This window comes from Cebus imitator, unplaced genomic scaffold (assembly GCF_001604975.1).
Source record: "Cebus imitator isolate Cc_AM_T3 unplaced genomic scaffold, Cebus_imitator-1.0 Scaffold87, whole genome shotgun sequence".
Taxonomy (NCBI): Eukaryota; Metazoa; Chordata; class Mammalia; order Primates; family Cebidae; genus Cebus; species Cebus imitator.
In genome coordinates, this window is record NW_016107402.1 from 4,620,427 (window position 1) to 4,632,069 (window position 11,643).

Consider the following 11,643-nt stretch of genomic DNA (forward strand, 5'->3'; position numbering starts at 1 on the left):
GTGTTGGGCTTACATGCGTGAGTCAACGTACCCAGCCTTGTATTTCATTTTTGTAAACTTTTAGCCACTACTGTAAATGGAAAACTAGTTAACACTTGCCAAAAACAGAATAAAACCCTAAAACAAATACAATGAATATAAAACATTAATAAAGGTCTAGCTGGGAAGTGTTGCCTGTGAAAGCTGAAACTTGAGACTCTGATAAAACTGAGTCTGGCCTGGGCCATATAGCGAGACCCCATCTTTTAAAAAACAAACCAACCTCAAAACCAAAAACTGAAGATCAATAAAAACACATGACTGAAGGCTGAATGTGAATCCTCTAGTATGATGAATCCTATGCTTTGGGGAAATACTGATTATTCCAAGGGAAGGTAACATTCCCTCATTCTTCCCCAAACCCCTGGGCCTGGAGGATTCAAGAAAAGTTTGGAAGTCACAAAAAGTAGAAAAGAGTCTTGTATTATAGCACATTCCACCACAGCCTGAGTTGGACCAGTGTTCAACTTTCTGGTGGCAGGGCCCAGAGCTCAAGGACACCACTGACAGCAAGGTGGGTGATCTGCTTGGTCCCATGTCTGGCTTTTGGCCAGAAGTCCTTTGTAGAGCTGAGCTTCCCCTTGCCAACCTGCCGGCTCTGGCTGGGAGGACTTGCTCTTGGGTCTGCAGCCTGTACTTTCTGCAGCCAGGAGCTTCCACTTTCCCAGCGCTGGGTTATGCATCCTGCTCTCCAGGGTCCACCTTGTTGCTATAGCTGCATGGCTTCCTGCTCCACTGACTGGTCCAAGGGTGCCAGGTACTTCTCCTGGATGCCCAGTGTGCTGAGGAAGGGTGTGTCAAGGCTGATAGCATAGGCAGAGGATGGGGAGCTGGTGTGGGCAGGATCTGACCTCCACTAATGCCTACCCTCCAACCATGTCCATCCCTCTCTTCCACATAATTATAGCGATTGGGTATGAGAAGCCTCCAGAAACATCCGGACTCAAATGCTCTGCTATCCGCCTCTTCCACACACTGCTGAGGATCAAAGGACTGGAGATGCTCTGGATCTAGACCCAGGGTGTTCAAATCTTGACGATGTCTGGGTCTGGGGTTTGACGAGGAGACGGGGGTTGGCCATGGCTAGGTTGGCTATGTTAGGAAGCCATGGCTGTTCTAAATGACTCCAAAGTCAGAAATTGAGATTCTATACCAGCAAAACCAGGTTTGAACAGTTCTTCCAACCCATCCCGGGAGAAGGACCTTGGGCCTGTCACTTTCAGAGCCCCTGTTGCTTGGCCTTGAGTGATCCTCCTTTGGGACCCACCTTTGCCTCCCAAAGTGTTGGAATTACAGGCATGAAGCCATTACACTTGGCCCATGCCATCTTATTTGCAACTCTCGAAACCTGTGACAACTTTGAATCCCTATGCCTTTGTGTATAGTTCTCTTTAACCTGAATTCCCTTTCCTTCTTCATTAGACTGGCTAACCCTCACTTTAAAATGATGCAACTCGCGTGCCACGCTTCCATGAAGCTTTTCTTTTTTTTGAGACAGAGAGTCTTGCTCTGTTGCCCAGGCTGTAGTGCAGCAGCACAATCTCAGTTCACAGCATCCTCCGCGCCTGGGTTCAAGTGATTCCCCTGCCTCAGCCTCCTAAGTAGCTGGGACTACAGGCGCACACCACCACACCCAGCTAATTTTTTTGTATTTTAGTAGAGATGGGGTTTCACCATGTTGGCCAGGATGGTCTCAATCTCTTGACCTCGTGATCCACCTGCCAGAGCCTTCCAAAGTGCTGGGATTACAGGCGTGAGCCACTGCGCCTGGCCTCCATGAAGCTTTTCTTACCCACCTACCCTTCAGCAGAGCTGACCACTCCCTTCTTTGTATCAGTCCCTCCTCTCTTACAGAGAGCAGTTGAACCTTTAGGGGGTTGGGCAGAATCTAAAATCAGCACAAATGTATATGGTTAAAAATACGCTTGAAAATTCCTTAAATTGTTTGTTAAATGAAGCATGCACGGTTTTGTGAATAGAATCGTGTGTGTGTGTGTGTGTGTGTGTATGTACTACATAAACATATAAAGTAACGTACAGATGCTCCTTGACTTACGATGGATTTACATTTTGATAAACTCATCCTAAATCAAAAATATCTTAATTCAAAAATGCATTTAATACACCTAACCTACCACACATCATAGCTTAGTCTCACCTATCTGAAACATTCTTAGAACATTTATATTAGCCTGCAGTTGGGCAAAATCATCTAAGACAAAGCCTATTTTATAATAAGTATTGGAGTATCTCATGTAATTTATTCAAAACTGTACTAAAAATGAAAGAATGGTTAATAGGTGCCCAAAGTATGATTTCTACTCAAGACTATAGCTTTCACAACATCATAAAGTTGAACCATCGTAAGTTGGGAACCATCTGTATGGTGTACAAAATATTACAACACTATTTAAATTGCTCCTCCCAGCCTAGGCTGCATGGTGAAACCCCATCTCTACAAAAATTAGCGGGCCGTGGTGGAAAACGTCTGTAGTCCTAGCTATTTAGGAGGCTGAGGTGGGAGGATCACTTGAGCCCAGGGCGGTCGAGGCTGCAGTGAGCTGTGATTGTGCCATTGCACTCCAGCCTAGGCAAGAGAGTGAGACTCTGTCTCAAAAACTAAATGGCCGGGCACGGTGGCTGAGGCCTGTAATCCCAGCATTTTGGGAGGCCAAGGCGGGAGGGTCATGAAGTCAGGAGATCAAAACCATCTTGGTCAACATGGTGAAACCCTGTCTCTACTAAAAATACAATTAGCTGGGCACAGTGGTATGTGCCTATAGTCCCAGCTACTTGGGAGGCTGAGGCAGGAGAATCTCTTGAACCCGAGAGGTGGAGATTGCAAGGAGCCAAGATTTTGCCACTAAATATAAATTGCCCCTCCCAGCTGGGCATGATGGCTCACGTCTGTAATCCCAGCACTTTGGGAGGCTGAGGTGGGAGGATAACGAGCCCAGGAGTTCAAGGTTGCATTAAGCTATGATTGCATCACTGCACTCCAGCCTGGGCAAAGAAGCAAAACCCTGCCTCTAGAAAATAAATATAAAAACTGCAGGCTGGGCGTGGTGGCTCATGCCTGTAATCCCAGCACTTTGGGAGAACGAGACAGGCACATCACCTGAGATCAAGAGTTGGAGACCAACCTGGACAACATGGGGAAACCCTGTCTCTACTAAAAATACAAAAAATTAGCCGGGTGTGGTGGTGGGTGCCTATAATCCTAGCTACTCAGGAGGCTGAGGCAGGAGAATTGCTTGAACCTGGGAGGTAGAGGTTGCAGTGAGCTGAGATTGCACCACTGCACTCCATCCTTGGCGACAAGAACGAGACTTGTCTCAAAAAAAAAAAAAAAATTGTTCCTCCCCTCTTTTGCTGATTGCATGCAGTCCAGTTGGCCCACATTAACTGCAGGTGTGAGGCAGCTCCTTAGCGCCTTCATCAGGGACTGCACACTCTGTCATCGTTTATAACTCGTTCCTCCAACCCCTTCCCCGTGAGCTTTGTTTCCTACATATGACTTGACATAGATCAGTAAGTGTTGGCTGGAATTATTTTCCTCTACACCAAAGACTCTGTGTCCCTCTTGTCTCCAGCATCCTGTGTAAATGCTGAATCTGTGACAGCATTAGCCTAGAGGGCCTGGACTTTCCTATCCTGCTTTACTCGTAGCCTCTGTGACCTGATGGACACCTACCCATGACCATGGCTCCAGCCTCACTAACCCAGCTCCAAAGTCTAGCTGCTTCTTGGACAGCTCTGGATGTCCCATGGACCCCTGAACACAGCACATCTGCCAGCTCCCGTTCTTTTCATCCATGTGACAAACCTGCTTCTTTCTCCTTTTCTGCCTCAGTGATTAGTACAATCCACCTGCCCACTGTCTAAGCCAGAGACCTGGGAAGCTAAATTCTGCTCCAGCTCCATCTATCCCATTTAGTCACTGACTCTTATAGTCTATCTCCTTAGTATTTTTCCAATCCACACTCATCTATTCTCACTACAAATCTTTCAACGCTTCCCTAGCAAAACTGTAAAACTCTTCTGCTCTCAGTCACATCACTTCAATGCATTTTCCACAAGTGCAAGAGCTTTTCTAAAACGTGCATCTGATCATGTCACATCATGTTCAACAATACTGGCTGAATACTGGCTTCCAATGCCCACTAATGGACTGAAGTCCATATTCCTTAGTAGGGGACTCAGGACCCTCCCTCGGCAGCCCTGCTTGCACCCCTGCAACTTCCTTTCCTGTTCACATGCAACATACCAGGCAACTGGACCTCCTTCATCTCTCTCAAATGACCAATCACCTTTCATATCTGGGCCTCTGTATTTGTTGCTCCTATTGATCAATATCCTCCCTTGTCCTCAGTACAACCAACTCTGAAGGCAAGGGACCACCTTTGCACATGAAAGACAGTCATCAGGAAGCCCAATTGATCAAATGAAATCAGTCATCCACAGGCAGGTGTGGTGGCTAACACCTGTAATCCCAGCACTTTGGGAGGCAGAGGCGGGTGGGTCACCTGAGGTCAGGAGTTTGAGACCAGCCTGGCCAACATAGTGAAACCTTGTCTCTACTAAAAATACAAAAATTAGCTGGGCATGATGGCACATGCCTGTAATCCCAGCTACTCAAGAGGCCGAGGCAGGAGAATTGCTTGAACCCGGGAGGCAGAGGTTGCAGTGAGCTGAGATTGTACCATTGCACTCCGGCCTGGGGGACAAGAGCGAAACTCCCTCTCAAAAAAAAAAGGAAAAAAAAGAAATCAGTCACCAACAGGGATGATGACTGCACCTCCTGTGGCCATTCCTGAGCCCCATGTCTCACTCTCTCTGCTATGGCCAGGAAGGTTGCAAGGATACGAAGAGAAATGGAAGTCAGTTCCCATTGCAGCAGACATCATGGCCTCCAGGCTTCGCTGCTCTTGGGCTCCAAAACAGTATCCATTGGCTTTATCCACAGCCTGCAGGACTCGCTGGATGCTCTCCTTGTCCTGAGCAGGAAGGAGAGAAACAGTTCTGTGAGTGAAACAGAAGTGTGTAAAACTGCTTGCAATCTCTAAATATACCTTCCTCCATCTTGCCTCTGTACATGTAGCTTCCTTGGCCTGGAGCAGTTCTACATGTTCCTAGAGGCTGGATAAACCCCATTTTTCCTGACCACCACTCACTCAGATTAGAACACATAAGCCCCTCTATGCACACCCATAGTCCCCTGGGTTTATGCCTATGGCACAGGGTATCCCTACCATGTAATAAATGCCTATTAACTCACCTGGCTCCTCTACCTGACTAAGCACCCCTTAGGGCCAGGGAATGTTGTAGTATTCCCCGTGCCTGGCACAATACTTCTCTTAAGTAGACATTCAATAAATATGTATGCTTTAAATCTATAACTGGGCTGCGTGTGGGTGGCTCGCGCCTGTAATTCCAGCACTTTGGGAGACCAAGGCGGGTGGATCACTTGAGGTCAGGATTTCAAGACCAGCCTGGTCAACATGGTGAAACCCCATCTCTACTAAAAATACAAAAATTAGCCGGATGTGGTGGCACGTGCCTGTAGTCCCAGCTACTTGGGAGGCTGAGGCAGGAGAATCACTTGAACTCAGGAGGCGGAGGTTGTAGTCAGCTGAGATCGCAACACTGCACTCCAGCCTGGGTGACAGAGCAAGACTCCATCTCAAAAAAATCCAAAAAATTAGCTGGGCATTATGGCAGATGCCTGTAATCCCAGCTACTTGGGAGGCTAAGGCAGGAGAATCGCTTGAACCTGGGAGGTGAAGTTTGCAGTGAGCCAAGATGGCACCACTGCACTCCAGCCTGGGTGACCAGAGTGAGACTCTGTCACACACACACACACAAATCTTTTCCTCATCCACATACAGTGATAAGAACAGTCTATATATAACATGGTGAAAAGGACAGAGCAAAATTATGTATGTGTAGTCCTTAGCACAGTGCCCAGCACAGAAAGCCATAAATAGGTAACTGTTATGACTCATATTATAGAGTTCACCTCCTCATATCAGAAAAGTGTGGCATTAGAAAGGGAAGAGACAAGTTAGCTCAAGTCTGCCCACTGCAGAAACGAATCTAACATGCACCTGGATCTCCCAGGTTATTGCTGCAGTGGGGGTGAAGGTGAGAGGCACAGCAGTTGGGTGCCATTTTGCAAAGTCAACAGGCAGCTGCCCAGTTGAATGGGCTTAAGAGACTTGTCGCTGGTCCTGGTCAAGTTTCTTGCTGATGACTTTCTAAACTCACCGATTTTCACACTGAGGAGGGAACATGTGAAGAGAGGATCCAGCAACACAGAATAGACAGGGCAAAAGTTTGTCCATTCTCTTTACTGGAATTCTGCCCCTATAGCAGCCCCTGGTCCTAAAACTAAGGCTACTTGGTGACAGTCTGACTCAGGGCAAAGACCCCTGTTTAAGCCCTCAGAGCTTCCTGTGCCCTTGGCTTGGTGAATCCCAGGCACTGTCAGATTCCTGTCTCAGCCTCCAGTACCTGGATGTTCAGAGGGATAAAGGAGACCAGGCTATAGTCTTCGATGAGCTGCACTAGCTTCTCATTGAGCTGGCGGTAGTGACAGAAGAAAGGGTCAGAAGCCAGGTGGTCAAGAAGGTAGGAGAGATCCAGAACCTCTGTGTAGTAGTCCAGGTTGAAGGCTAAAGAGAGAAACCAGTGTTCAGGAACAACTAGTATCAGGATCAAGACCTGAAGACGAGGTTCATTTTTCTTCTTTTCCTTTGTCTTCATGCACTCAAATATTTGTTGACAGAGTAAAATGAAGTTACTAAGAAAAAAGGCATTTGGTTTTACCTGCTGGCTTTGCTATTTTATAGCTATACAGGCAGGTACCCACTTCATAGGACTGTTGTGAAGATTAAATGCTATAAACCCAGTGTCTAGTACAGAGAAGTGCTTGATCAACACTTACAAAATAGGCTGGGCGCAGTGGCTCACGCCTGTAATCCCAGCATTTTGAGAGTCCAAGGCAGGTGGATCACCTGAGGTCAGGAGTTCAAGACCAGCCTGGCCAACATGGTGAAACCCTATCTCTACTAAAAATATAAAAATTAGCCAGGCATGGAGGTGGGAGCCTGTAATCCCAGCTACTTAGGAGGCTGAGGCAGGAGAATCGCTTGAGCCTGAGAGGCGGAGGTTGCAGTGAGCCAAGATCACGCCACTGCACTCCAGCCCAGGCGACAGTATAAGACACCATCTCAAAACTAAAATAAAACAAAATAAAATAAAATATAAAAAATAAAGGAATAAAAATTAAAGATTAAAAAAAGAAATAAATAAAAATAAGGACTACATGATGCTGAGGTCTCTGATTCAGTTTTATAAATCTTTTCCCACTAAAAGAAGTAAGGTGGAACTCCCTCTAGTGGCCGTTTCTGTCCAGAAAACTTAAGTATCTGGGCTCCTTGGCAGGTCTATCCTCAAGTGAGCTGACTCTGGATCACTCTACGTCCAGACTAGAAGCTAGCTGGCCTCCCTGGACAAGGTCCTGACACCACCCTCTCCCAACAACCTACCCGCTGCTCATCTGCTGGTCATTTTATCTGTCTTCTCTAGGTTCCTTTGTGGCTAAAGATGCTATTTAGAGAATGATGTCCCCAGTTCAGGAGAGTACTAATTTGTCAAGAAAAAAATGCTGGCCACTTGGACTCTAGTCAATTCTCCTGCCTCGTACCATCCTGCTTCTACCTCAGTCTTCCCTATTTTGTCCCTGGCCTCCCATCCCTTCTCTGTCTCTCTGCCAGGTGAGAATATAGCCTCCTTCTGTGAGGACAGAAGGCGGCTGTCTAGGAGCCAGGAAGCAGGCTCTCACCAGACACCAGACCTGCTTGTGCCTTGATCTTGGACTTACCAGCCTCCAGAACTGTGAGAAATAAATATTTATTGGTTAGGCCATCTGGTCTATGGTATTTTTGTGACAGCAGCACAAACTAACTAAGACAAGGCCTTTACCCCTACTGGTGCCTCTGCATAGAACAGTCCTCCCTTGGCCGGCTCCTTCTCACCATTCCAGTCTCAGCTCAGATGCCACTGCCTCAGAGCAGTAGTGAGAAACTCAGGTCCAAACAGATGCACTGATTTAATCAGATCACATGGTAATTCAGTGGCAGGGCCAGAATTTAAACTCATGCCTGTTTTACTCCAAAGCTCACTCACCTCACTCCCAATTAGTCACTGTCAAATCACTTTAGTTCCTTTGTAACACCTAACACCATCTGTAGCTCTCTCTTCTACAAAATCTACAACAGTATCTAGCACAGAGTAACACAAAATAAATGGGCAAGAGTCTGAACCTGCCTGTGGTTACAATCACCACATCATGCAAGGCACCAGAGGCAGCTACTTTCAGCTGACATGTCTGCTTCTTTCTAGCCCAGCTGCTGCCCTGCTCTTTGCCTGGAACAGGAGCTCTTACCCAGCTTCCCATAATGCTCAATGAGGTCCATCTTGGAAAGGAGATTGACATGGGGCAGCTCCACGTGCAGCATGGTGGCTAGGGAGGTACACAGTACTGAAATGAACTTGGCAGGGTCTGTGCAGTAGTGAGAATCCACGAGGTGGACAGCAGTCAGCTGGGAGGGAAGAGACAGGGTGAGAGTGGCCTGGAGAAGCAGGGATCAGCAGTTCCTCATCAAACTGAGAGCTTGAGGAAAAGTCTAAGCTTTTTCTATTAGTCTCCTCCTGCCTCTGTTTCATCCTAATAACCACCCTGGTTTCCTTCTCCCAGAAAATAGGAAGCATTTTTTTTTTTAAACAAGATGTCTTGCACTAAGCCTCCCAGTGGGCAAGATGTTTAAATCCCACGGTATCTGATTCCACTCTTTCATTTACTTTTGCTCACAAACTTAAAACAATCTCCATGCCACTATCTACATTAACCCCTTCCATACTTCAAAAATCGCCAAGTTGGCTGCTAACACATCCATTTTACACGTGAGTAAACTGAGGTTCAGAGTGATGAACAGACTTACCCAGACCACACAGCGAGTCAGTAGTAGAGCCAGATTTTGGACTCAAGCCTGTTTTACTCCAAAGCAACTCAGCCCCTCCCTCCCTGTGTGACATGGAGGCATGGCATCTTTCCTCCCTGTCCCAGTTCCTCCATCTGCAAAATGGCCCTCCCCGGCCTGAGACGCACCCTGAGATCCCACTGAGCCATTTGGGAGAAGATGCTGCGCAGGGCGCCGTGATGCGTGCATAGCTCCACCTGGCCTGGGCAGTCGAAGAGGAAGTAGTGGCCGCGGAGGGGGTCGAGCTTGGCACGCAGCCAGTCTAGGTTGGCTTCCAGGTACTCCATGCAGTAGAGCAGGCCGCCGTTGGGCCCCAGCCGCAGCGCGTCCATCACGTCGCCCAGCCCCACCAGCTCGCCCACGTCCACGGCGCACTCGTATGGCAGCCCCTCGTTGGCCGGGTCCAGGTTCACCACGGCCACGCGCCGGCCCAGCGCGCGCAGGAACTCACTCATGCCCAGGCAATACGTGGTCTTTCCCGAGCCCGGAGGGCCGATCACCGCTTGCCCAAAGGCCGTGGTCGGAGCGGCCCCTGCCATAGGCGTCCCGCGAGCGGTCCGGAGCAGGTCAGCTCAGATCGAAAACGGGGCGGGCAGCCGCGCAGGAGACCAGACTGAGGGCGAGAGACCCAGGACGTATGCCTCCTTCGCGGCCAACTTCACTAGCCTGAGACGGAACAGCTGGGACTGCGTCGCGCCAGGGGAACTAACGGGCTGGTACTAACTAGACCAACTCGATTTCCGGACGGCGTCGGAAACAGCAGGACAAGGAAAGGAAGTCCCGCCCTCACGGTGGAGACGTGGCTCGACGCCGAGGGGCGTGGCCGCGCAACCGCATTTCTCTGTTGCGGAATAGGTCGAGTATTGGGTCTGCGAGGGAAAATCTCTCTCGGCATTTCCCCAACCTTCCTTGAGACTCGAATTAGAAGAGAAAGGGAGATCCAGTAGTAAACGTCTTTATTCTTCCATGACCTCGCACACCCGGGCCACCCCGCGGCGGACTCTCTGCTGCAGTTCCACCCGGTGAGGGTAGAGACAGTGTAGGGCCCGCCCAAGGCCGGCTCTTCCAAGCACCACAAATCCTCTCCTCGCGCAGGTCCCTTTCCCCTTCTTTCTGGCCTTCGCGGTGACACCTTCAGAGTCCCCAAGGAAGGCTGTCTGATAACCTCACTCAACACAGTTTTCAAGGTTTGCAGGAGGCAAAGGGCAAGCCCAGAGACTAGGGTAGAGACCAAAGACAAGTGGTCATTACCCCTATCCGATGGGAGGGGAGGGAGCTTTTTGTAAAAATGCCCCTGAGGTAGAGAACGGGCAGGCAGGCTCAGAGCAAAGCACCCTGAACCAGCCACGAAGACTGCTGTTCCCAGACTCCTTTCTGCTTCAGTAGTAGATAAGGCCGAGGCGGAGGGTTCTGATCCCGTAGCTATGAGTGATTCCAACCAACAAAGCCCCCAACCCCGTCAATCAGGCAATGAGGGGCTGTCTGAAGCACAACTGTCTCAAGCACTGGAACCCCTCACAAAGGCCATGTCTCTCCGAAATTTCATGCTAGTGGGTGGCTGGCGGCGGAGCAGTGACTCTCTCTGGTCCTGGGGCAGAGGCTCATCATAGATGGTGGAGATGAGTCTCAAGCCATTTCCACGGGGCCTCTTCAGTTGCCCAAATAGCTGTAGCTTCTCTCCGTGGTACCTGGATTAAAACAGGCTCTCAATGAGAAGGCTGCTCTCAAACTCCAGTAAAGGGGTTGGGAAAGGATGGGAAAATGGCTACTACATATCTGGTTTTTCCAAAGACAGAGGTTTTAAATCTGGTTCTTTGCTCTCCAGCTCTCTTATCTATCCATTGACAGTCAGTGCCAGCAAGACGGGGCCTAAGATAAAATTTTCTTTCTGTCACTACAGACTTCCTAGCAACCATCAAGTCCAAATTCCTCCAACAAAAGGTATGAATGATCTTGTTAAGCCTTAAAGTCTTTTTCTTTTTTAAAATTTGTTTTAGCAGGGTTTCTCCATGTTGGTCAGGCTGGTCTCAAACTCCCGACCTCTGCTGATCTGCCTGCCTCAGCCTCCCAAAGTGTTGGGATTACAAGCGTGAGCCACTGCACCCAACCAGGTCTAAGGTGTTTTTTTTTTTTTTTATGCTTCATATTTTATTTCCCCTCTGCCCTCCCATCCCATCCTTGGTGATGGTTGTACCCATTTGAGCATTTCTGAGCACATAACCATAAGTAAATCTTGAGAGAGGAGCGGAATTCTTGTCTAAAGAGTACCAGAAGGGGATTAGCTGCAAGGATAGCATAACTGTTATGCAGGAACAGAAGACTGCATGGTGGCTCACGACTGTAATCGCAGCACTTTGGGAGGCGGAGTTGGGTAGATCACCTGAGGTTGGGAGTTCGAAACCAGCCTGACCAACATGGTGAAACCTTGTCTTTACTAAAAAGAAAAAAATTAAGCCAGGCATGGTGGCAGCACCTATAATCCCAGTTAATCAGGAGGCTGAGGCAGGAGAATTGCTTGAACCCAGGAGGCGGAGGTTGCAGTGAGCCGAGATTGCACCAC

At 48.6% G+C, this 11,643-nt stretch overlaps 2 protein-coding genes across 3 annotated transcripts in view; both read right to left on the minus strand.

Annotated features, from left to right (window-relative positions):
- Positions 1 to 443: 443 nt before the first annotated feature.
- Positions 444 to 9,873, minus strand: GPN2 (GPN-loop GTPase 2). Of its 2 annotated transcripts, none has more exons than XM_017534818.2 (5): positions 9,212 to 9,873; positions 8,489 to 8,645; positions 6,553 to 6,713; positions 4,906 to 5,036; positions 444 to 821 (listed from the first exon to the last, which is right to left on the minus strand). In XM_017534818.2, exons 1-5 carry the CDS (start codon positions 9,620 to 9,622, stop codon positions 749 to 751), a joined length of 933 nt encoding a protein of 310 aa, XP_017390307.1. In that variant the 5' UTR covers positions 9,623 to 9,873; the 3' UTR covers positions 444 to 748. The 2 variants fall into 2 exon arrangements, with proteins under 2 accessions (XP_017390307.1, XP_017390306.1); XM_017534817.2 differs by having other exon boundaries at positions 8,489 to 8,675; positions 9,212 to 9,858.
- A 149-nt stretch (positions 9,874 to 10,022) lies between these two features.
- The window catches only part of GPATCH3 (G-patch domain containing 3), an 8,509-nt gene continuing 6,888 nt past the window's right edge, over positions 10,023 to 11,643 (minus strand). The window contains exon 7 of the mRNA XM_017534815.2: positions 10,023 to 10,771. Within this exon, the coding sequence (XP_017390304.1) occupies positions 10,582 to 10,771 (190 nt within the window). The 3' untranslated portion in view covers positions 10,023 to 10,581. The remainder of the gene's footprint in view (positions 10,772 to 11,643) is intronic.